Consider the following 25,642-nt stretch of genomic DNA (forward strand, 5'->3'; position numbering starts at 1 on the left):
CAGATTGATTGAAACTGGCACTACAGACAGTTGTGAGCTGCCATGTGAGTGCTGGGAATTGAACCAGGATCCTTTGGAAGAGCAGACAGAGCTCTTAACCACTGAGCCATCTCTCCAGCCCAGTAAATTTTCTTTTATTCAAATTAACTTACATCCTAAAAAACTTCACAAACAAGTTCCTATATTTTACTAATAATGATTAATCTAATATGAAAAAGAAAACAAAGACTTGTATTGTTTTTAATGAAGTTGTATTTTAATAGAAACATAGCCTATACTGTTCATTGAAAAATCATTTTATTATAAACAACACTTATACACAAAACCAAATAATGTTGATATTACAGTTCTAAAAAAATTCTTGGTTTATCTAAAACAGTCATGATGCAACCTCAACAGTGATGGCTTCACATTTTCCAGTCTCTTGGTCTGTGCACGTCACCTGTAAAGATCCATCCCTAAAGAAAAAAAGAAATAAATTACATTTCATAAGCTCAGTTTATACATACACAGTCTTTGAGGAGGACTTTGAAAATTTCAAAAGAAGTTTATTAAAATAAAGATTAAACACAAGTCCAGTGTCTTTAAATTTGGCACGTGCTGTTTCTAGGAGGCTCTTTGATTTTCTTCTAGAACTCTAAGACCTTAACTATATTCCTTGGAAATTCAATGATATAAGCTTAAGACTTTATACAAGCTCAAGACAGGTCATGCTAACTCCAAACCCAGGCCATGGCAAGCCCATCCTCATGAGGTTGATATTCTAGTATGGTTTACAGAATATATTGTTCCTAAAGTTAAATGAGAATTATTTACTTGAAATAAACAATGGTAAAGATGGCCCACTAGTAAAGAAATGCACTAGCTGAATCAGTAATGAATTTCCTAGAGCTTTTCCATAGAGATAAAAAAGGGCCATAGAAGAAACAATGTTGCTAGTTACTTGGCCTATACTCCTTTCTAAAGCATAAGATCTCACTGCGGAAATGTGATCCACTAGGAAAATTGCTACAGCATTTTAACAAATAACTTGCCTAGAATGATAATAGTTAGCTACACTCTAAAGGGACCAGGTTTCAGAGACTCTTCGTAATATTGCAAATACTTAATTTTGTACCTTTTCATAGTAAGCACAGCTAATATATCACGTAATCCATTTTCTTTTTTATCTAAATCCTGGAGCACAACCTGTTCAAGGAAAACAAACAAACAAACACAAAGGTAATTCAGTATTTTTTTACTGTAAAGGATCAAAGTTTAGTTTTTAATCAAAACAAACCTTTAAAATGCCAACAGTTTTCAACTCTCCTACCATTTAAAGAGAATTCAAAGATTAGGGAGTTAAGCCTTGTTATGTACAAATACCTCCTTTAGAGGGAGGACAAAGAAGACAACATATTTGTCCCTCTTTTAGGCCACAACTAATTAGCATGATTGTTGCTAAGAAGTATTGTCCTCAAAAACCAGACCACTTCAAGGGAAGTAATTAAGCCACTCCCTATAGTAACACAGATAACCCTCAAACACACTTTCCGTGTATATTTAGAGTGCTACCCATTTGAAAGAAATACACAGGATTTTGGGGTAACACTTGTCAGTATGAGGGGTTAGGAGTCCAGCGTTGCTGCCCAGCCTGTCAAGATCAAGGTTAATGACTTTATAAGCCACTGTCCTGTGACTCAGTTGGAAAGGAGGCGAAAACAGATGGGATCACAGAAACATTCCCCTGGAAACTCAGAGTGTAGACACAGAACATTTGCAATTTTCTTTTTCTTATTTTCTGTGTATAGCCCTGGTTGTCCTCAAACTCAGAGATCCACCTGCTTCCTCCTCCAATGCTGAGATCAAACATGTGTGTCACCAATGCCCAGCCTACAACTTTCTTTTAAAAAAAATAGATGGGCCAAGAGCAAAGAGAAGCAGTATAAACATAAAATTATTTCGTTCTTATTTTTTCATAATGCTTTCAAAAGAAAAATCACTTTTCCCCCCTTATTTTCAAAAAATGAGTAATTATAAGTAATTTATTCATAAGAATGTTACCATAGCCGGTGTGGTGGCACAGGCCTTTAATCCCAGCACTTGAGAGGCAAAGGCAGGGGGATCACTGTGAGTTCGAGACCAGCCTGGTCTACAAAGTGAGTCCAGGAAACCCAAGGCTATACAGAGAAACCCTGTCTCGAAAGATCAAAAAAAACAAAAAAAAAAAACCAAAAAAAAAAAAAAAACCCAAAACACACACACACACACAAAAAGAATATTACCAGACTACATATATTAACTGAATTGACTTCAGAAGGAAAAGCGAAATATTTGCCTACAGCAAAGCTGTAGTGTCCAGTTTGGTGTATTTACCTGTGCAAACTTGGTTTCCTCTTTAGCAGAGTTCTTTCCCTCGGACTCATAGAGTTCAAGGCAGACAGAAGATATACTGCCAGGGGCCTGCAGTGTGTGCTGTCTTCGAGCTGGCAGCGGCGTCCCGGATGGAAACAGTACTGTGAATCTGTTGGCCCCTGATTCATCGACCCCCTAAGAAGCAGGAAAGCAAGATGAGTACTCTGGTTTTTATCTTTACAACTGAAAATAGTCCTTGTGTCTCCTGCTGTAAGAGAAATATATAGTACTCACTGACAATCTGGAAAGCAGGCACAACACCCAATTCCAGCCCTTTGTTTAATTACATACTGATACATAGTTCTCTCATATGCTAGAAGCTGGTGTTTAAAACTATACTTTCATCTTCTCAGCAAGTTAACATGTTCCATAGATATTAAGTGAAACAACATAAAGAGCCCATAAAGATATAATCACTGGTCTAAATTTAAAGTTCTTCCTGTATTTGCCACAGGACTTATTATACATAACAACAGAAATGAAAACTTACAGCAATTAATTTGTACTACCTTTCTGTAAATGCATGGAAAACTAAACCCACCTTCACTAAAATATCCTTGGCTGAACACTCTATCATGAGAGAGTCATCCCCTGACATGCTCTCTTTCCCAGCAAGAATCCCGGCTTCCATGGCTGCACCGATAGGGATGACCTCATCTGGAGGAATGGAGTTGAGAAGCTCCACAGCTGGGAAGAGGTCCTTAATCAGCTGCTGTAGCCTGGGGATTCTTGAAGATCCACCACACAGCACAACCTGAAACACGAGGAGCAGGATGAGCCATCTGCATCACATGAGACCTTCTTTGATATGTTACTTGACATACAAACATACTTACCATATCTTTTCCTCTCAACAACGTTAAGATACAGAATCTCACTATAAAATACAGTACAGCAATACATACAGAGCTTATGAGCGATGTACAAAGTTTAAGCCTGAAGTCAACTGAACAGCAAGTAATTAACCTTCTGTACTACCCCAACATTTTATAAGAAGTGTTTACACACAGTTTTGTAACTAATATTGTTAATCTATCCATAAGAAAACTACACTACACATTTGTTTGCCCGAAGCATGGAAAAAGAGCAAGGACCTTGAGAAATAAAGATGTTTTATGATTGTAGAAAACCCCGTTTTAAGCTCTTGGTTTGCTTTCTGACTACTCTCCTATCTGGAGAACTTCATGTATAGCTTACTCTTTAAATCCCCAGGTCTCACCCTCACTCATCCAATTATCATCCTGGACACGGAGAGTGCTGAACACACAGCTCGGGAAGGGAAATCTGATAATCTTTTAATGCAGGCTCTCAAAGTTCAACGTGACAGAAGCTCAGCACACTAGTGCTCTTAGGTAAAGGGGATGAGACAAGGGATACCATGACAATCTGCAAGTGAGGGGATAAGAAATACCAGGGTTGTTTGTCTTTTTAAAGTGGGTTTGCCTTTAAGAAGGACATATTTTCCTAAAATCTTACCATCTTAGTAAATACTCACAGAACAAAAAATATAGAATGTCTTTTAAAAATTCCCATTTAACAAAAAAACTGAAAAATTGTCTTAATATTTCATTTTAGGTTGAAAAGCATATAGTGTTACTATTGGCAGTAAATAGTCAACTAATAAAAAAACTAGGTTTTAGTTTAAATTATTTAAGTAATGAATTTGAGAAATGAGATTTCTTCTGTAAACTTGAAATTTGAATAGAAAATAGTTTTCTGTTTGTAATACGCCTTCTGTACAGTAACATAGTTCACTGAAGGCAGGACTTGAGGGCGGCTGAGGGGTAAAGATGGTTTCATGTAGCCCAGGCTCAGTCAAACTCAGAATTACAAGGATTACCTTGTAATTCTGCCTCCACCCTCCCAAGGACTAGAATTACTGGCATGCACCAGCCCACAATGCTAATTATCTGTCCTTTTTTTCTTTTTTTGTTTTTCCAGACAGGGTTTACTGTGTAGACCAGGATGCCTTGAACTCACAGAGATCAGCCTGCCTCTGAATTATCTGTTCTTACTACTACAGGTTTCAGTGTTTTGTAAAATAAAAACACCTGGAAAACTAAACCCACCTTAGTAGGTGTAGCTACTAAGAAAATGTAGCTAGTGCCCATCTTTTAGTGCTTTGGTGAGGATTAACTGTTTTAAGGCCTATAAAGCCCAGTGGTCCACTCCTGTCCCTGGAAGGTGACTGGCCACCCGTCCGGTCTGTCTAGGAGCCTGACCCTGTCGCACATCTCTGCAGAAGCACCGGGAGGGGCAGATGTTCTCCCGTGTGCATCCTCTTTATGACTCCACGGGCTGGGAAGTGCACATGGTTGCTCCCTTAGCCTACATGCTGTAATTGTAAAGCCACTGTCTGCTACTCACATGCAAGCTGGGAAGGACACGAATGTCTGCTCTAAAATGCACGGAGAGGGGAGAGCTTACTACAGGTGAAAGATGGTTTCGGGTTTTTAATTCTTAAAAGCCTGTATATCCACAGCAACAATCTAAGGCTTCAGAATGTCCAATCTCAATTCAAGCAATTCAGAGTTGTACTGCAGTGACAATTAAATGACAGACCCCATGACAAATGAAGAAGGGGACCGACACTAACTGACCATCCACAGCATGCTTCAGATGGTTCCCCAGGTTACATCCCAGTCACTGTCCCCACAGGCCAACTTCTACGGTGAAGTACTGCCCCTTTCTTACAAGAGAGAAAGGAAGGTGCAGACAACTAAGCTGCTGCTGTGCAGCTGTTCCCACTGATCTGCAGGGGAAAACTCGGGAAACTCGGGAAGCTCAGGAGCTCCCTAAGCTCAGAGTCCACCCCAGGCCATGGAGGAGTACACTTAGTGGGGACAGCAGGCAGAGTGGGAGGGCTGCTACAAACAACAGGGTGCTCCCGGGGCGCAGAGCTGTCATCCACGCTGGTGAGAGTTTTCTTAGGATGCAGCTGCCCAGGAGCGGCCCATCCTCCTGTAAGCTATCCCCTCAAATTCAGGAATGCCACTAGGTTAAATCTTGCTGGTTCTCACTAACCTCAAGATCCTCAGGACATCACTTCATCTGTGGACTTCAGTGTTCCAACTTATCACATTGGGGTAGATGACAGTGCCTCCCCCCGGCTGACTGCTAGTGCTCAGCTGCACAAGTGCCCGGTGCACAGGGCACACTTTATTATCTGTCTGCTTTACACAGGTAAACATACACCGGAAGGGAATTATTCTGGGCTTTCTTTTTTGTGAAAAACAGAATATACACATACGTGTGAGTTCGCCAGATCATTAAATATTAACAAAAGTTCCGAAACATGAATAAAATATTGTTCTACACCATTATCTTTTACGTTTTAAATCTGAAATTGTCCCTAAAACAAATTAGGAAAGACAAAGTGTTACCTTGTTAATATCATCTGCTGTAAATCCACTTTGACGTAAGAGTTCTCGGACTGCTTCTATACATTTGTTAAAAAGCGGAGAACAAAGAAGTTCAAATCTTGCTCTGCACTCACAGACGTGAACATGGGATGAACATGGGACGGAGAGAAGAGGGCAAAGACTTAGTGCAGTCTGGCTTCTCGGAAGAGTAACAGGTTATTAAACAGTGTCTCTGTGTGTATTCCCGAGTTAGTTACCTACATGACTGAAGATATTTAATAGCCAATGCAAAGGGAGGGTTGTCTTGCTCACGGCTAACCCCTAAGTCCCAAAGAATAGCTAAGAAGATACACAAATACGTGGCATGGCCAGCGGTAAATCTACCAATCCTATTACCATTTGAACCATTTTGCTATTTTCACAGGTCCAAGTTTTATTATTCCTAGCTACTTCCCTTTATAGCCTGAGATCATGTTATAAGAATATCCAGTCTGTACTAAGGAAGTTGTAAACTGACATGTAATGTTGAGACAGACTCCTCAACTGTACTGCCTCATTTCATATTCAACTGTTTTTTTTTTTTTAAGTTACTACATTTTACTAACGAATAGCAACAAAACCTCAAAAATTGCCATTAAAGTTCTACAACTTGCCAAGAGTGGTGGCTCTCTTCTTTAATCTCTGTGTATTTGATTCCTTTATATTTACTTATTTCTATGTGTGTGCACAGTGCACAGGTAAAGACAGAGAACTACTTAGGGGCATTGATTCTTCCATCATGTGGGTCTCAGAGCTCAAACTCAGATCATTAAACACCTTTACCTGCTGAGCCCTCTTGTTGACCCACACTTAATTTCTTAAATGCAGGTGAATGATTTCAAATTTTCTTACCTAAAAATACTTTATGGTTGAAATATTGTAGATAATTTTTCCTTAATGAAAAGTGACAAACTTCATTTCATTTCTATATAGATAAGAATAAGCAAACATACACCGAGTATTTGAAGATACTTGGGACTAAGGCATTCTGGAAATAGAAACCTCTAAAAAGACTTTAATGCACTTTAATATATTTTCTGTCCTTTGGGCTGTGCTAAAGACCTAGCCACTAGCCACAAGAGCTCCCAAGGAACAGAGTCTGTAAAGTTTTCTTCTGACGAACACGACTTTAATAAACATCACGAGGCAGGATTTTTAGAAAAGCCAAGAGAAGGGAGGATGCTTGACTATAAAAAAGATAGGGGAGAAGGTGCCCAAAACCAGTCAAGAGAATCCAAAAGCCGCAACTCGGAGAGCCAGGGAATCCTAACTGCGCTTCAAGGCAGCGTGTTGTCAGGCTGTTGGGAAGCTGCAACAGGCTAACTAGAGTTGCTGCAGCAGATGTGCACTGGGAGAGGGAGGAACAGCATCCAATCATCTGCACGTGTGCTTCTGGTGCAGGTGCAATCACTGTAAGCCGTGTCTTGGGTCATTTAAAAGACATGGCCACTAAGTGCTTCTTTATGCACATTTTAAAAATGTCATAGATGATTAAAATCTCAAGTATTGGCTAGGGATGTGCTCAGCTGGTAGAGCGCTTAGCAGGTATGCAGTCCTGGGCTCTACTACTGTATGAACTGGCACTGTGGTACATGCCTGTAGTCCCAGGACTGAGGAAGTAGATGCAGAAGGGCCAAGAGTTCTAGGTCCTCCTCAGTGACGATGAGTTTGACGCTAATCTGGGCTATATGAGACCCTGTCTTAAAATACAAAACAAAGGGTTGGGGAGATGGTTCGGTGGTCAAGAGCACTTGTTCTGCAAGAGTGAGGACCTAAGTTTGAGTCCTCAGCGCCCATGTAACAAACTGGGCATGGCAGCATATGCCTGTAACACCAGTATTAGGGTGTTACAGTAAGGGGGACCATGGATAAATCTCCTGAGAGTGCTCTTAGGCCAGCTAGCCTAGCCAAAACCGTGAGCACAAGACAGATGCCAGTCTTCAGTAAAGAGCAATAGTCAGAGAGCAAGATCTCTGGAATCAAACTTTAACAATTACTTAGTCTAATAAAAAAAATTGAGTTCCAAATCTGGAGACAGTGAAGTTCCCTGACTACAGATAACCAAAGACAGAAAGAAAAGCTGCACACTGGAAAATCACACACAGAATGTCTGAACTGTCTTTCATATATCAGTTTTACCTGGACACATTGCAGTCAAAATCTTGACCTTCATACAATGAATCTACGAAACAATTCGCACTTCCCAAAGTTGACAAAGAATGTTTGGCCACTTCAGCACTGTTCATCAATTTCATCATGGCTCGGGCATTTCCCCTCACGTCATGTTTGAACAACCTAAAAACAGAACATTTGAAGTCTAAAGGTCCTGAGTCATTTGTAATTTAAGGAAAATCTAACTACCATTACAGCAATATGCATTAACCAAAAGGTAGTAATGTGGCTTCCAATGCTATTGAACTTTTCTAAGCATACTGTCTGGAACAGACAGCCAACTTTTATACTATTTTGAATGGCATGTAAGCATGATAAACTGTACTTTGATATCAGAGTCTATCGCAGGTGTGACAATCAGACCAGAGCGTATATGTGTCGCCTTTACAATCAACACCATCACTGTGCATGGTGTAAGCTAGGCACGGTGTGATACTGACAGTTCCAGGTGCTTCCTCATGCACAAAAAACTCAGTCTCTCGTCTCCGCTGTGGGTTACTTTAAATAATGATCAATTGTTTTGTTAAGCAATACCTTTATAATAAAAAGCAGGGCATGTTTTTACTGCATGTGGAAATTAACCCTTAAAAAAAAAAATCAAGCTGTCTTCACCTTTCGTGCCCCCTGCCCTGCCTTGCAGGTGCTGGGATTGCAAGTGTGTACTGCTGTGCCTGGCTTAAAAGGCACACTGTGCTGCTGATGACTTGGCACCTGCTTCCGAGGAAAGGAAGGCATCTGGCTTCAACACGAAGAGAAAAAGACTCTTCCTTTGTCCCAGGATAGTTTAAAGCACTGGGACTAAGACACGGCTCAGCCTTTGAAAGTGTATTAGACCTGAGTTCAGTTCCTCTACAGGGGCTGAGCTATGTCTCCAGCCACAAACATCTTAAAAAGAAAAGGCAAGAAATTAGAACACCAAACCAAATCAAGCCAACGAAACCACTGAAGCCTTGACGTGAAGCCTCAACCAAAATGGGTTGGGTACTCACCTCTGGAACTCCGAAGCCAGGTACTGTGCTAAGGTTTCTGTGAAGTGTGCACCCCCAATGTTATCATTGGTGTTCGTTGAAAGAACTCGATACATCCCACTGTTAACTTCCATGACACTGAGCGATAAGGATGTTCCTCCAAGCTTAAATACCAAAACATTGCTTCAAGAGAGAAAAGAATGGATAACACATCCGAGGATCACAACATTTTAAAGCAGACCGTATTTTAGAAGCCTTTAGTCTGAATTTGTTTAAATTAAAATGAGGAAAGATTACAGCCCAGATGAGTTATCAGCTTGTCTCCAGTCACCAGTAGGGGACTCAGCCTTGAATTCACAATTTCTGAAGGACTAGACTTCAGGACACTAACTTTTCATGATTATTCATGATTATTATGAATCCAAATAGAATCAAATACAGAAATCCTGTTAATATTATACAAGTTACAACAACATAGTCTATGGATTCAAAACACAGCAACTCTCCACTTCTTGTATATCAGAATTCATAATTCTAATATTTTTACATTTATCTGGTTTACCGCAAGATGATTTCCTATGATTTATACACATTGGTTTCTCTAAACATGAGAAATTTGGATACAGTCAATTTGGAAAGGTTAGCACCATATCTAAACTTCCCTATCGTGTGGCCATCAACTGTTAACACCAATTATTTCTAAACATGTCTAAAACTGGAAGTTGCCATATGATCAACAGTGTTCCAGTGTCTGCTGGAAACTGGATCACTGTATAATTAGCCATTTCCACAACAAAATGAGGGGACGGAGAAGGCTCAGCCTCCCCTTGCCCTGCTTCCCCATCCCTCAGCTGCTCAGGCCTGTGTGAGCTTCCTGAGGAAGGGCTGGCACCATGCTGATGGACTGCTACAACCACACTGGAAACTAGAGGTCCATTCTTTACCTCTTCCCGGTAGGGCAGTCTTGTCCAATCCCGTAAGCAAGAAGAGCTGCAGATGGCTCGTGTACTAGTCTCAACACCTTGAATCCAGCGGCTCCAGCTGCTTCTCTGTCAACAATTTGCTCTCAGTGAATTTCACAGCATAGCATGCTCAGTCCTACACTTGTAGCTATGCTGGAAGGTTCCTGGACTAGCAAATGCTACTCCACGAGAGACAGTGCAAAGTAGAACACACGAAAAGGAGATGACTGGAGCTTACTTCCTGTTTAAAAATATACTGTTCAGAGCCTGTTTTCTTTCTTTCTTTCTTTTTGGTTTTTAGAGATAGGATTTCTCTGTGTTAAAAAGACCTGGCTGTCCTGGACTCACTTTGTAGACCAGACTGGCCTCAAACTCAAGAGATCCATCTGCTGATGGGATTAAAGGTTTGTGCCACCATGCCGGCCAGAGCCTGCTTTCTTGGCAACACAGTTTGTGCTTATATTGAATAAGAAAAAAATAAACCTGTCAGGGCTAGGAAATGGCTCAGTCAACAAACTGGCCTGTTGGACAGGCACAAGGCCCTGAGTGTGAATCTCCAGCACCCATAAACAACACAGGCGTGGCAGTGCATGTCTGTAATCCCAGTGCAGTGCAAGATCCTTGGAGCTTGATATCCAAGCAGCCAAGGCAAATGGTGAGTGCCAGGTTCAGTGAAACCTGTCGCTAGAGATAAGGTAGAAAGTGACAGAAGATGACACCTAGTGGGACCTCTGGCCTCCAAAGGTACCAGCAACAAATATATGTACTACACGCAGATATACACAAAAATAGAAAGAAATGGAAAAGTTAGCAGACAGTGCTCTTAACCACGGAGCCATCTCTCCAGCCATTTTTCAAAGTTCACTTCTGGGGAGCCTCCGGGCCCTGAAAGTCTAAGCTGCACCTTGTCTCCTGATTGTTCAGAACACATTGCTCTGAAGCAATACCACGCTGTCCTAACTAGCGTTAACTCTGAGGTCAGAGCTGAATCACACTCATCCGTGAGCACTCCACCCAGGACCTTATGAGGTAAAAGAAACCAGTCTTTTTGGACTGAACGAAGAAAGCGATTAAAAGCCCATGATTACACATTTTAGGAAACGATAAAAATGTCAAAAACATTGTGGAATTTTCCAGTTTCATTGCTCTGGGCCCACAGATAAATGCAGCAATTCTCTGCTTACCAGAGCAGAGGCGGAACTCTACCACAGAGTAAGGACAAGCGTGCTCACAAATTGTATTTCATGACACCTGTGAGGACCAAATCTAAGTTTTTGTTTGTTTGTTTTTTTGATGTTAAGAACTAAGATAAATACTTGTTTGGTTCCAAAAAAATCCCTTTTCCCAAAGTCTGGCATTTAGACAAAAGCCAGCATTCTCTCAGGAACTTGGGAAAATAACTTTACCTGTGAAATGAAGTACTCTCCTTGTCTCTGGCATTTCACTAACATGGCCTTTGGTGCCTATTATCACTCTCCAGTCAACAAGTACCTGCTACACACTGAAGTCCTCCACCCTGCTCAGATTCCTCTCCTCCCAGGTACCCATTTCCTCCAGAGCCCTGGAATCCTCCTCCCTCACTCCTTCCCCGAGAGACAGCTTCAGCGGTTTGGAATAAATTTCCTTTCATTCAGTAATCCTTTCTTTTTCTTACAACATTCATATGTATTCCTACATTAGCCTCAATTACATAGAACAAGCAAAGTGATTCATAAACAAGAGTGTAACCTGGTAGTTAAAACAGCCAAGAGGGCACATGGCATCTAACACTAAGTTCTCTTGGTGCTTCAGAAGAAGAGCTTACTGATATTACCATGAAGTACGTACACACGCCACTGTGCTGTCTAAGCGATTGATTTCCAAACACAACTTTACATTTTCTCAGAGTGTAATTTGTAATCTTTTAACTAATCAAGTTAAGACAGTTACACTTACCCCAGAGCAGATTTTTGCTTTTCTCCAAAATCAAATGGGACGGTAATAACTACTTCATTTGCATCTGAGCCCAAGACAGAATGTGCAGTTTCTGTACATTTAAAAGCAAACAAAATAATAATAAACTACTTCCTAATGGAAGCCAAAAATTTCCTCACTGAAAACGGTCCCAATTCTGCCCACCCTGCCCACTACCTCCTGTGACTTTTGGGTCATGCAGTGCTTTGTGTGGTTTTCATGGCTTATGGACCCAGAACCAGGGACTTTCCAAAGAACCTGGCTCTTCATCTTTGCATTATCAGAAATCTAAACTAGACTGGGCCCAGGGAACTAGTTTCAAAGACATGAATGTGAAGACATAAGAACTGCTTTGCCTCTCACAAGATTTCTTTCTTTTCCCTGGACAGGGTTTCTCTGTGTAGCCCTGGCTGTCCTGGAACTTGTGGAGAGGAGGCTGCCCTTGGCTTGCAGGAATTTGCCTGCTGGAATTAAAGGCTTATGCTAACACCGCCCACTGAACTAACTGAGCCTTGTTAGGAATATAAGCCAGAATTTCCCAAATTGTTCTACAAAGTGCTACTGACAAGCTGAGCCTTTGTCTGGTGTGGTGATGAGATCAGAGCTCATCATTCTGCCCACATCCCCATGGAGAGGGCATAGCCAGCCAACCTTTAAGTTCTGAGGTTATTAATATGGCCCAATCCTTTTACATTACAGCTTGAACATCTGGAATCTGCACTGCTTCAAAGCACTCCTCAACAAGTTTTTGATTTTGGCAAGTTTCGGAGTTCAGAAGTTTGGATTAGGGATTATCCTCACCCCTGCCACCAAGACAGGACTTCACTGTGTAGCACTAGCTGGCCTAGAACTAAAGGTGTGCACCAACATTCTACCCAAGGATTAGTGATTCTTTCTTTCTTGTTTTTGTTTTTCAAGACAGGTTTTCTCTATGTAGCCTTGGCTTTCCTGGACTCACTTTGTAGACGAGACTGGACTCGAACTCAAAGACATCTGCCTGCCTCTGCCTCCCTGAGTGTTGAGACTATAGGCATGCATTACTGTGCCCAGCTGGATCAGGAATTCTTAACTGGCAGGTTCTAGGTAAATATCCCCAAATTTGAAAATTTCTGAAGTTTTATATACCTCTGGTCCCAAGCATTTCAGGTACAACTTGTCCTTACAGGGAAGGTTAAGGTCAGAGCCAAGCAAATTCTAGTTTCGACCAAACTGTTAATTTGTGGAGCCACTTGATGTTTCCCTCCTCAAATATTTTAGTTTGTTTATGTGTGTAGTTTATGTGCCTAGAACTCTTTAAAGTAGGCCAGAATGGCCAGCCAGCAAGCCCCAAGCACACATCTGTCCCCAACTCCTCAGCACTGGGAACCACCTTCCCAAATCTTTAAGGTTAAGGGATCATTTAAAGTTAAAAGTTAGAGGCTGGAGAGGTGGCTCAGTGGTTGAGAACATGTATTGTTCTTACAGAGGACCAGAGTTCAATTCCCAGCACACACATCAAGTAGCTCACAATTGCTTCTAACTCCAGCTCCAGGAAATGTCCCAAACCTCAGGCACATGCACATACACAGCCATACACACATACATAAATAAATAACGATAAAAATATTAAAAAAGAACTTGCAAAATAAAATGTTAACAGTTAACTTTTGTGCAGTACCTTTCATTTTACTGAATATAAGTCTGGCAACATCTTCTGGATTAACAAATTTTGTTTCTTCTCCAGTATCTATTTCATATCGCAATTTTCCATTTTTCTCAACGACCTGAAAATTATAACAAATATAGAATAATCTAAATAAAACCTTAAATGCTTTCATTTAAGGTTCAACATTGTATGGCAAGACCTTTGGCAATTCATTACTTTGAGTAAGGGGGACAGAGAAAAAGAACCATACTCACTGAACATTTACTTTCCGAGATGTATTTCTGAGCTTGAGGATCAGCAGAGCTGTTCATAAAGAGATATAAAGATACCTCAGCATTAAAAAATATTGTAGATACATAAGGTTTAAAGAAGTCTGTACTTTTCACACCACTTAATAGATACAAAAATACAACAACAAAATTATTGAACTGCTCAATAGTAACACAGAAGCTTGAACTTAGGGAGTATTCACAACAGCTGTAACTGTTATTCATTGCACTTGACAGCAGTTAACTGTCTTGTTCTGACCCTGCCATACATTTTTAATGAGTTTGAATATTTTCAATGGACTTATACCCTACACTTTCAACCCTATGATCCTAAAGGTCCTACTGCCGAAATCCCAAGGACAAAAACTCAGGCAGGGTAAAGACCCAATGCCACATTTGTTGCTTGGTGTGTATACATGAAAATTATCCCAAACCAGAACTATGAATAGTGTATATGGAAAGTTGTCCTTTTTGTGAAGACACCAATAGACATTATAGATTAATGCCCCATATAAAATACAAATGAGTGCATCTATAAGATGTAAAACTGGTTATGTCCTAAGACGTTAACGCCAGTGTGTGCGGTTGCTGCTGCCCTGTTAGCACTGTAGACAACCATTCTACTTCTGTCCTCGTGCAGGCGGGAGCTCTTAAGTCCTTGGCTTAATTGCATGCAGAAATTAAAACAAAATAGTCTGCTCCTCTCTAGTAGTCTAAGGAGCTGTGGCTGTTCTCTACACAAAGTCGTAAAAGCTTAATAGGAGTTGAAAATTAGTAGTGGCCAACAGCAGGCCAGGGGACACTTGAGAACCTTAACCCCAGCCATGTAAGGGGACAAAAAGGGTTTAAATAGACTAATTTGGTTGAGAACTCTGGAATCACATGCAGGTTCATCTTACCTTTCTCCTACACCTTAAAACTGAAAATTAACCAGTCAGCTAACTAATGGTGTAACTGGCCAGCAACCAGATCTACAGTGTCAGCTTTAGTGTCACCCTCCCCCTCCAAACTGCCTGGTCTTCCTGTTTTCTAAACCATATGGATTTCATCCCAGATATTTTAAGGGAGGGCAGGAAAAGAAAAAACAAAATGTCTGCAGAGTGGGAATTTGTACTAGTTCTAAGTTCCGCATAATTCTCATGTGTTCAGAGCAGAAAGATTGACAGGAACTATCTACTGACTATGGAATGTAAGCTATTAACCAACAACATAGGGCCATTTTCAAGGAAGGCTATTTTATTAAAGTGTTAGAACTCTCAGAACTTCATGTTTTAGCTGTCATGCAGAGGGCCTCTTTCCTCTGAGGACAGGGTGCCCATATAGCACAGGGAGCAAGACACACAGAAACGACACTGGAGGCTCACAGGCAGACACACAGGAAGCAGGGTGAAGAATCAGTTACCATCACAGAGTAGTGGACAGAGGCACGACTACACACAAGTCAAAACTTTATTTGTCCACAGCAGGATTAAGTTACGTAGACAGAGAACAACAGTGGGAGGCTGGTACACACAGCGCCTCATTCACATTGTGCCCTTCCGGTGTCGGCCCTACCATCGCATCACAATTCTTACCAGCAAACGCCATGTCTACTTTCTCAGGCATCTCTCACAGTTATCAGGGTCCTGGGTTTGGCAACATCAGCACCGGAGTAGCATGGGGTCTTCCCCACTCCTGTTAAAGACCAGTGCCTACACATCTAAGTGTACATTCATCAGCGTGCTGGTCCTCACAACACCCCTGTGAGGTAGGTAGCATGGGCAATCGTTAGTTCCCACTTTAGGGAAAGAACCTGAGTTACAGGATGGTGAAAGGCTTGCTGGAGGAGGGAACAGGTAGGCCTAGGCTCAGGCAAGACCTCCAGGCTGCTTTCTCACGCTTGGCCCCCACCACTGTCTCCTTTACTGTTCTGCATGTTTTGTTAACTCCTCAGGACCTCATGGTTTATTCCCTTATTTTGGTTACTCTGTCCATTCAGGTTTTCAAATGCCTCAAATTTAACTTCACTTTTGTTCCTTAGCGTTTCTCCCATGTCAATCAGAGGTCCATCTATGTACTCTATCACCATTAGACTTAAAGTAGGTCTGTTTTCTGCAGAGAACTTATCTATATTAGCTTTATTTGGTTAAAACAGATATGCATCTTTCCACGTCATGGCCTAACCACAAGAGACAACAGACATGTATATATCCACTTCAATGAAAGAAAGGCATCTATGGATGTCCAGCATGATGCTTTGAACTTTCACCAACATATCAATAAACATCAATACTACAAAGGGTGCCCTTAAATACAATTGTAAACAGTACTTCAAACAGTTATAAATGGCTGCTGACTGAAAATACTATAAATAGCTCACCTCCATTTTCACCTTTACCATGTTATTTAAAGTTCTACAACTGAAAGGTACTATAAAAATTATCCAGTAGAAATTCTTCAATTTAGAGATAAAAGAAATTGAGGCACAAAAAGGGTAAGTGGTTCACCCAGTGAAAACAGCTATGACAGAACTGGAGTCAGGAGCTCTAACCAGACTGCAGTGCATTCCACAGCACACACGGCTCTTGCAGGCAGTGCTCATTCTTAGATTTATTTATTTTATTAAATGAGGGCTCTATCTGCATGTACACCTGCTTGCCAGAAGAGGGCATCAGATTCCACTATAGATGGTTGTGAGCCACCATGTGGTTGCTGGGAATTGAACTCAGGATCTCTGGGAGAACAGACAGTGTTCTTAACCACTGAGCCATCTCTCCAGCCCACCAGTGCTCACTCTTACAGCAGCTTGCTGTCTGTCACCTATTTATGGTTTCAGGGAGGTCCCAGCACTGCTTTGTCCTTTCCTTTACTAATCTACATTCCTAGCTTGGCACCCAACTACAATACAACTGGCCCCCTTGAAACAAACCTCTCCCAACATACCTGCTCATGTTTTCCCGAGCTTCCTAATTGCAGGAGGGCATTTAAATCCCCAAGATTCTTGCTGGTGTTCCTCGAGTACTACAGGACCCACCAAGACCCAGCCCTCGCAGTGCAGCGGGATGTGTGCCTGTGGCGTGAATGCACTTGCTCAGGCTTGTGTTGAAAGAGAGCTGTCCCCGGGCAGAGGCCTTTATCACCTTCCACAGTTCTCCAAGCTGACGGAAGGGCAGACCAGATGCTCTCTTCCACCACACCCACCAATCCTACCAACTCTTGCTTACAGCACTTGGAAAAAAAAGTTACTCTGGATCTAGGCTTGCCCTCAGTAACACCTTAGACACCAAACCCAAGACCAGCTCATGGAAACAAATGCAAGCAGCCACAGGCAGATTGGAAATGGATATAATCCAGTTTTTCCATGTTCAAATGGCAACCACAATGTAAACACAGGAAAGGGGCTCAAATAGTACAAAATGCAAAGAATTTACTTATACTCTCCACTTTATAAAACAGCCACTATTTTACCACATTGAAGTCTACCAATAGGAAACCTTTCCTTCCCACAGTGCTCAATCAGATCCTTATCTCCACAGAGACCAGGAACTACTAAAACTAAAGCAGGGAAGCTGCATAGACTAAGAGGAGGGCTTGCTAGTAGGTATGTCAAAGATACAGCAGTGAAAATGTAAGAGACAGAGACACAAATACAGCTGTGCCTAGACTAGTGAGCCACAGAGAGACTTAAGACCTTAAGATCTCAATCTAAGAGGCAAAGGAGTTAAACTGATAAAGATTCAAGCAATGAGGTCATAGGATACCGCTACACTTCTGTATGTTGCAAGCGAATGTGCTTTGCCCAGCTTCGCCTTACCAAAAGCATGTGTTAATAACTTACATGTGTATAGTGCTTTCAGACTTTAATCCTGTCACATCTATAAGCCACTTGATCCTCACAACAACCCTGTGAGGTAGGCAGGGCAGGAATGACTACTGATGCCCCTCAACAGATGAGGAAACTGTTACAGAGGTAAGAAATTTGCCTCACATTAGTGAGGAAGCCAGGACAAGCTAGGGAGTGGATTTGGCTTCTTCCGGTTTCTACTAGGCCACCCTTTCATTCCTCAAAGGCCTTCCCGTTAGTAGAAAATCTTAGGAAAAGGCACCCATCACTGTTCCACATATTACAGTTCATCTATTTTTTTTTTTCTGAAGACACAGAAAAGGAGCCAGGGTTCCAGAAGGCAATTGTTAGAAACAGACTTGTTTGGGAAACATCCATTTGATCAGTTCCTAGCTTTTGGTGTTTGAAATCAACCTCTGAAGTAACTTCTCAAGCCCTAGCTGAAAAGCACCAGTTGCTTCTTCCACTGCTGTTGCCAAGCGTCTGACAGCGATGACGGCATCCCTGCGCAGCTCATTGGCAGTGTCTTGTTGGGCACTGGCCTCCTCACCAATAGCAATCAGCCTGTCCAGCTTCTCTTCCTCTCTCCTGGAGAGTTCTCGTGCCAGCTTCCTGTTTTCTGCCAACTCAGCGGCAATGGTCCTGGCCACCGAGCGCCTTCTTCGCCTTGCCCACCGTGGAGGGGGCTCATTGGTCAGAGGTTTATCCCCACCAGAGATAAAAGCAATTGCGGAAGAGGAGCCTGGAGGTGTGGAGGCTGCCCCACGAGGGTTTCGGCTGGTGCTGATGCAGGGACTGGATTCCCTCGACACACCCAGTCTGGTCATGGGGATGCTCTGACAGGGAGCAATTGCACCTCTGAAAAGGTGGTGGGAGCTGCTGTAGCTGGGGGTCCCTTGAGAGCACCCTGAAAAACAAAGCCACAGTGTTGCAGAGAGGACATTCCGGCTAGGGGAATGCTTGCAGCCAGCAACAGAGTTGGGGCAGTTACAAAAGTAGGATAGTTCTTGGGAGGGCCTCTTTCTACAGGGGATAAAGGGAAAATGATTCTGTAATGTAGATATCCAGGCTCCTTTAATCTTCTATAAAACTGACCCCATGTGTTCCCAAAGACTCTTTCCATGGGGCTATCCATCCCATTTCCCCCTATGTATTCCTAAATACCCATTACAACTAATGCCCAGAGCCAGACATATTATTCAGGGTTGGAACACTTGGCTGACATACACAAATAATGCCCAGACTAACATGCTTTCAGAGAGTATGTCTTTATGTGTGCAGAGTTTGACTACATACCTAGGATCATAGCTAAAAACTTTGGTACTTTAAAGAGGGGGTTCAATGAGACAAATTAGTTATGCTCAAGAGGGTACTATCCCAGCTTTTAACACTATTTGGGACCAAGTGACTCTAAGACCCAGTCCCTCATGCTTGGGAGTTACCTGCACCCGAGGATTCATCCCAGGAGTCCTCAAGGTCATTGGCTTCTTGCATCCGGTCACTGATTCTCAGCTCACAATCCTCATCTGATTCCTTAACTGTTTGCAAAATATGCTGATGACCAGCTGCCTGAGTCCCTTTCACTTTCCGAGTGCTGGTTCCCTCTTGCCCTGGAGTGTCAGGAGCCACTAAATTTTGATCACAGTGCTTGGCCCAAGCAGCAGCCTCCATTAAGTTGTCTGGGTCAGTTACTATCTGATTTCGAAGAAGCTGATCCAACGTATCATAAAATGGACAGTGCGGTGGATCCCCCATACTTGTGGCATGGGCAACATAGGCCTTTAAGTACAATGCCTTCAGAACCTTAAACTTGGAGCGGCACTGGCGTTCGGTGCGGGGGAAGCCTTCCTGCTGCATCCGCTTAGACACGGCCTGATAGACATCTGCATTATGATGCATAGTCTGGAGACGCTGGATGTACTCTGCCTCGCCTAGTATGGAGAGAAGAGTTCGTGTCTCCTGTCTGGACCACCGGATGCCCGCACTGCTACTGGGGGTAGCCATAATGGGCCGGGAAGGAAGGCTACTGAAGCAAGCTCCTGGGTAGCAGGGTACAATTTTGAAGGCGTGGGGAAGCTCTGTGTGTTCTCAGCATATTTCCAGGAGCATCGGTTCTTTCCTCTCAGGGCTAATTGCTGAGAAGCCAGGTCTGAGGGCCACACTTCTGGCTGGAAGGCCACAGGGGAATGAGAGTTACAGGGAAGGTGTGAGGATCATCCTGGCAGCAAGATAAGCAGGGCTACCTGTGTGTAGGTCACAAAGAGGCACGTGGCCAGGCCTTTGGCAGTTCATCCATCCAGGGGAAGTACTGGACTCTGGCTGGGTAACAGATGGACTGACTCTCTACAAAGACTAAATACATCCAATGCTGAGACCTGATATAACCATGTTTTACAAAAACTACCATGGTCAGGTGAGGCAGAAATAACCCAAACATGAGGCAACTATCTCAAATGAAGTACCAGCAGGGCTGGGCTCCAGCGCCATGTCTGAGCAGTACTCAAGTTTTACTAATTTTAGCTCATTTATTGTGGTGTGCCTATGTGTTACCCATTTGACTTACTACTGCATTCTTGCTAAATGGATTTAACTTTCAAGGCCAGAGAAGTGAGCTTAAGCTGGTCTGCTAATAATATGTAATATAATAAATGACAGTCACAGTAGAATAAAGGAAAAAAGCCAAAACGTCACTGCCTTCCAGGGAATAGATATGGAAATGTTCTGTCTCGGTTGAATCAACATTAGTCCTAGTTGTGATACTTAACTACAGTCCTCCAGGATGGTATCATTGGGATTTAGATACACTGGTTGCCTTTGTTTTCTCTCACACGAAACTAAAATTATCTCCAAAGGGGGAGGGTTACTTAAACAGTTACTGGTTCCTCAGTGACTCTGGCTTCAAGATTTATCACAATTCCCCATTTACAATTCAAAAACATTTGATGTCTATTTTTAATATGCTTAACTATACCTTTTAATTTGCTTAGTAATAACTACTAAAGCTAAAGGATATGGAATATAATCACACACTCACAAAGATCTGAATTTGTTCCCAAATACTACGAAAACAAGTGCAGTGTACTAAACAGGCAAGAGCTATATAATAAACATGCATTTGTAAATGAAGTAGGTATTAACTTTAATTAACAATCTCCAAATATTAAAATCAATACAAGGAAATGCTTAATATTTACATTCTAATCAAATAAAGTAGAAAAGACAGAGTGGAGCTGAAAATTAAAAGTCCTGACCTTCAGGCTTATCTAATTCACCTTTTTAATTTGGTAAAGTCACAAATTTCATGTGCCTCGACTTCCTCATCTGTAAATATCAAAGGACAGTACCTGCCCAACTAATTTTTAAGAGGGTGTTGAGAAGATCCAATAGAATCATAGATGTGAAAGCACTCAAAACACTGTCAAGTACTACTACTCCACCAAAAATCAAAGGGCCCTAATTTTTATTATGATAATCTATAATTTGAGGAGACAGAAGTCTGGGAAAGCAAGCCTCTACAATCTTCTAATTAAAGTCACAACTGATGATTGACCTGCTTAAGCTATTACCTAAGCTGTTTCTTCAACATCTGTGAGTCAACTGGAAAAATCAGTTCCCAGAAAGTGTCACAGAGGGCCCCCAGGAGGAAAATCAATAGCAGCTACCTACATTATGACAATAGTAAGATATTTTGCAATACTCAGTCACCATGCAGAGAAACCTTCAAATTCCAACAAAATTATTCGAGTTGACTCAGTTAAAAAATATATATATATATTAAAATGCAAAGATTCCAAAGTACCACTTGTGACTGACACAAATGACTAAACGTAATGACCATTGGCATTAATACTATCAGATTTGTTAGCAAGAAGCAAATTTCTGAGCAAATCCAATGAAATGACCATCATCAAATAAACCAAAGTGTCTCCAGTGTCATTTGAGTTAAGTCTAGACTTACAACATACACATTTTTTTTTGTTACCACATCTCAGAGCACGTTATATCATACCTTCTGCCAAGGATCTGTTTTACTTTCACTACTGTGCTTGAAATATTTCTTATTCTACTTTGTTTTGCTGCCAGTCCAACCACCTGGAAAAAAAAAAACAAAAACGTATTAACTACAATTCATGTGATTTTTCATTATTAAGTACAAAACTGAGGGCAACAGAGAGTACCTGCTCATTTTCAGAGAAAGCAACGATGGCTGGTGTGACTCTGTCCCCCGCATCGTTCGCAACCACGTCGGCCCGACCGTCCTAAGGAAAGACATGGAAGGGTTAAGTTCTTTCCCATTGGAACACCAATCTCACCCAATGTATCTGCAGGTTGAGTAGATTTTAGAAGAGCCATTGTACCTGGCATTTACTCCAGGAGTGATGGCCTAAATAATAAGTGATTGTTATCTGGGATTTTCAGGTTTGCTCTTCCTTTGGGAATTTCCGAGCCTCTGCATGATCTCAGCCACAAGACATTCCTGGCAAAGTAGGAATTCTCGCAATGACTGATAATTTCTTAGGTAATGGTTCCTTCAGACGACTCCTATAGCAGATAAGGGGCTTTGGTATTCTGGAATTGCCTTGCTAAAAAGCCTTTTGTGTAACAATCAATAAAAGCGATTCTGCAAGGCTACCGGGGGTTCAGTCCTCGGAGACTGCTCCAGCCTGCTGCTTGCAAAGCCTAAGTCCCATAGTGTCTCTATCTTCGATTGTCCTTCCTAACTCAGAACACCCGACAGCAGGTAACTTTGGCATTTATGCCAGTATTACTTTGCCATCTATGTGGAAAGAAAAACTGGCATATCAATCTTTTAACTGTCACTATTAGTTTCTTAGAGTTTAATAAACGGCCTCTATGCCACGAATTTCTCTCCCGGTTAGTTCTGTACAGTAAACTGGATCAAATATAAACATTCTGTACACAATAATGAACAAGCAGGGTAACATGATTCTCCCACACATGAACTTTCCCCCACTGCTCTCCTACAAATGCAGCAGCTAACCCCTTGGGACTTTCCTTATAAATCACGTAAGGCTTAAACCCGAGGCTAGCAGCGGCTAAATTGTCATTGTTCCTCCTGCCCCGATATTCAGGAGAAAGAAGTCACAGCTCTTTGTCAAATTCTCAGTTCTAGAACCATCAAGTGCGTACAGCAGCGTCAGCTCTTCAGCAGGTACCCTTCTCTCCGCTTAAGTTCCACAGCGCTTCTGGATGCCCAGAAATTCCAAAGACCTCCCACCCCCGGGAGTCCCGGGCCCATGACGTCACCGTCACCTCCTGGGAACTTCGCGGTCGGTCGTCACTCACACCCCTCCCGCCTCCAGGGCGTCCGACAGCCACGCTCGTTCCAGGCATCTTCCTAAGAACGCTGTCCCCCGCCCCGGGGGCTCCTCCAGGCACCACGATGCCTGACGTCTTCTGACCCCTCCTGGACAGCCTAGGGCCGGATCCTCCTCAGTGCACCCTGCAGGCTCGAGGTCCGGGAGACTCTCCGGGTACCCCGTGGCCTTCCCGTCCCTGGACCTCCTCAGAGCAGGCTGCAGCCCCAGAGTCCCAGGACGGCGTCCCGGAGTACCCGAGATCCCCTCCGCATCCACCCTCCAGGCAGCGGGCTTGGCCGCGGAGGGCGATCCAAGAACCCGGGCCGACGCCCCGGAGCCAGCTTCCCAGCCTCACCTTGTAGACAGCCACACAGGCCGACGTGCAGCCCAGGTGCACGCCGATCGCCGCCATGAGGCGGCGGAGACCGCGACAGCGCAACGAGGGGCCGCTCGGTGGCCACAGCCACCCTCCTAGGAACAAGCCCGTCAGGCACTGCGGGGACTTCACGTTCCCGCCCGCACGGCGTCCGGTCGCTGCGCCGGCCTTCCGAGTCTCAGCCAATCAGAACAGCGATCCCGCCCTCCTCCACAGCGGATAGCCAATAGTTTTAGCGCAGCGCTCCGCGCTCCTTTGCAGCGCTCCGCGTATGCCGTCATGCGCACGCGCAAGTCGGAAAGGCCCGGAAAAGCTTCATTAGCTCCGCCTTTTCCTTAGCCTAGTTTATAAGAGCCAATGGGCACGCTTGTTGCAATTGCGTCACTTGTTTCCTGCCTCTGGTTGTCCCTCAAGAGATAGCCTCGGGAGGTGCGGGCAGTCCCCGGTACCAGGCTCAGCATGAAGTGCCGCAGCCCAGCTGCCCTCGTGACCTTTTGCACCGGGCTTTGGATCTCGAACCCTGTGCTGGCTCAGGGCCTGGAGACCGGTGTGCGGCCGGGGGCTGACTGTGAAGGTGAGCGGTGTGTGACCTGCTTGCATGGCGGCTGCACACGCTCAGCCCAGCTGTTATCTAAGCAGCTTCACCCAGGCTGTAAATAACATCTCACCCGAGAAATGCGGCTCAGTCAATAATTTCCCAGCCTAAGCAAAACTTGACTTGGGCCCAGTGACACTTGAAGACGCGTTCTGCTTTTGCTGTCAATATTAAGTTGGCTCCGGAAACGGAGTGCCTTAGGATTCGCGGTAGATTTTATGCAAGTGACCTCACTGCCGACTTGATTCTGTTGCTCTTACCCGGGGAACTTTCCTCCCAGAGCAGAAGACATATCTTGAGGTTCAAACTATTTGTCGCTCCCAGAAGGAAAATAAAACATGACAATCATGATGAAATCAAAGACAAAGCTAATGCTGGTTAGGACTTTATAGACAGAAGTTGCTTCACACACAAAGGAGCACGTTAACTCCTTGAGAAGAGAAAGATAAAATAGAAAGATGCCTTTTGTTCTCCTGTGGACTTGGCGATCGGAACACCTTCATCCATTCCGCCAACCCGCCTGGATTTGAGGGAGTTGTAGTATCTAGGTTTTACAGACACACACACACACACACACACACACCCCTGCACCACCACCACCACCACCACCAACAACAACAAAACACTGTCTTTTCTAAATGTACTCCAGCCTGTTGTGACTATTAGCTTGCACGTCTGGCTAACCCACTAATGTATTTCATTTGCTCAGAGAGGAGGCTGCTACTCACACAGGCAGGAATTATCATGGAACAAGAGTTGACTTCTGGATCGGGTTCTGACACTGCTTATTAACCTTTCTATTTTATTTATTTTATGTGTCTGGCACAAGTGCCACAGTGTATGTGAGGAGGTCAGAGAACAGAACCCTTTCTCTCCTTTCACAGATGGAGTCCTAGGTCTCAAACTCAGGTAGTCAGACCTGGCAGGCAGCTCCTCTATCCACTGAGCCATCTCACCAGCCCTTGTGATTCTGTCACTTAATTTCCTATCCGTGTATAAGATTAAAACACTGGATTATACTGCATATAACACACTCTGTATTGTATGGCATATAATAATCCAGTACACATATTATAATACAGCAGTGGTAAAACATATGGTCATGGGCCACTTTCAACCTATCGATGTGTTCTGGCTTGGGGAGGTTTTCAAATTGCCATTCCTATTCATTTTGCTGACGCAGTCCCTGTAGACAGTTTAGTTTCTGAATCTTGTGGTTAGGTAACTTGAGGTTTCCAGAGAAAACAAATATTTCCAGATCTCTTTAAAAGGATTTTATTATAGAACTTAAACTATTTTGAAGTCATTATAGATTGATGTATGACACTACTTTAGTAAACAAAGAAAACCCTGTAGAATGAATGATGTCGTATCAATACACACAAGGCCGGAGCCTTAAGTTACCAGCTTCAGTCATCTTTGCTGAGGTTATTAGAGAATCACCTCATGTAAGCCCAAGGATTGAACTCAGGCTTCTCTGTGACACTTGACACTATTGTTAGAATTTTTTTCTTTTCAGAAGCTCATGCCTTGATGGCATTGACACTGCTGTTACTCTTGTCTTTGCCTTCTGTCACTGCAAGTGTCTTTTCAGATTTCTTCATGTGCTTCTAGTCCTCTAGCTATGGCTGGCTTTTCACTCCCTCTCTCCTTCTCTCCCTTCTCTTTTCTTCCTACCTACCTCCCTTCCACTTTCCTTCTTCTTCCTTCCTTCCTTCCTTCCTTCCTTCCTTCCTTTCTTTCTTTCTTTCTTTCTTTCTTTC

General features: G+C 43.0%; 3 protein-coding genes across 4 annotated transcripts in view; 1 reads left to right on the top strand and 2 right to left on the bottom strand.

Annotated features, from left to right (window-relative positions):
- Nucleotides 1-238: 238 nt before the first annotated feature.
- Nucleotides 239-23,406, bottom strand: Hspa14 (heat shock protein family A (Hsp70) member 14). The gene is made up of 14 exons (XM_055593800.1): nucleotides 23,264-23,406; nucleotides 21,766-21,846; nucleotides 21,597-21,679; nucleotides 13,750-13,798; nucleotides 13,508-13,613; nucleotides 11,833-11,923; nucleotides 9,880-9,984; nucleotides 8,957-9,118; nucleotides 7,935-8,090; nucleotides 5,778-5,880; nucleotides 2,936-3,148; nucleotides 2,356-2,529; nucleotides 1,118-1,188; nucleotides 239-458 (listed from the first exon to the last, which is right to left on the bottom strand). The coding sequence occupies exons 1-14, from the start codon at nucleotides 23,318-23,320 to the stop codon at nucleotides 380-382; spliced, it is 1,530 nt and encodes a 509-aa protein (XP_055449775.1). The 5' UTR covers nucleotides 23,321-23,406; the 3' UTR covers nucleotides 239-379.
- Msantd7 (Myb/SANT DNA binding domain containing 7) lies at nucleotides 15,196-21,676 on the bottom strand. Of its 2 annotated transcripts, XM_055593801.1 has the most exons (3): nucleotides 21,597-21,676; nucleotides 19,030-19,755; nucleotides 15,196-18,494 (listed from the first exon to the last, which is right to left on the bottom strand). In XM_055593801.1, the coding sequence occupies exons 2-3, from the start codon at nucleotides 19,589-19,591 to the stop codon at nucleotides 17,977-17,979; spliced, it is 1,080 nt and encodes a 359-aa protein (XP_055449776.1). In that variant the 5' UTR covers nucleotides 19,592-19,755; nucleotides 21,597-21,676; the 3' UTR covers nucleotides 15,196-17,976. The 2 variants fall into 2 exon arrangements, with proteins under 2 accessions (XP_055449776.1, XP_055449777.1); XM_055593802.1 differs by lacking the exon at nucleotides 19,030-19,755 and having other exon boundaries at nucleotides 21,597-21,674.
- Nucleotides 23,407-23,743: 337 nt separating the features above from the next.
- The window catches only part of Cdnf (cerebral dopamine neurotrophic factor), an 11,090-nt gene continuing 9,191 nt past the window's right edge, over nucleotides 23,744-25,642 (top strand). Inside the window, exon 1 of the mRNA XM_055593931.1 lies at nucleotides 23,744-23,858. Within this exon, the coding sequence (XP_055449906.1) occupies nucleotides 23,744-23,858 (115 nt within the window). The remainder of the gene's footprint in view (nucleotides 23,859-25,642) is intronic.

The sequence above is a fragment of the Psammomys obesus genome, unplaced genomic scaffold (genome assembly GCF_907164565.1).
Source record: "Psammomys obesus unplaced genomic scaffold, mPsaObe1.curated_primary_1811, whole genome shotgun sequence".
NCBI lineage: Eukaryota > Metazoa > Chordata > Mammalia > Rodentia > Muridae > Psammomys > Psammomys obesus.

Bases quoted from the DNA above. Each gene is read 5' to 3' on its own strand.
- Msantd7 (XM_055593801.1), bottom strand. From the start codon at position 19,591: ATGGCTACCCCCAGTAGCAGTGCGGGCATCCGGTGGTCCAGACAGGAG. The intron at 18,495-19,029 runs GTAACTCCCAAG...TTTGTTTTTCAG, and splicing joins GGATGAATCCTCGGGTGCAG to GGTGCTCTCAAGGGACCCCC.
- Hspa14 (XM_055593800.1), bottom strand. From the start codon at position 23,320: ATGGCGGCGATCGGCGTGCACCTGGGCTGCACGTCGGCCTGTGTGGCT. The intron at 13,614-13,749 runs GTGAGTATGGTT...TATAATTTTCAG, and splicing joins TCTCGGAAAGTAAATGTTCA to GTCGTTGAGAAAAATGGAAA. The intron at 8,091-8,956 runs GTGAGTACCCAA...TTCTGTTTTTAG, and splicing joins CTGGCTTCGGAGTTCCAGAG to GTTGTTCAAACATGACGTGA.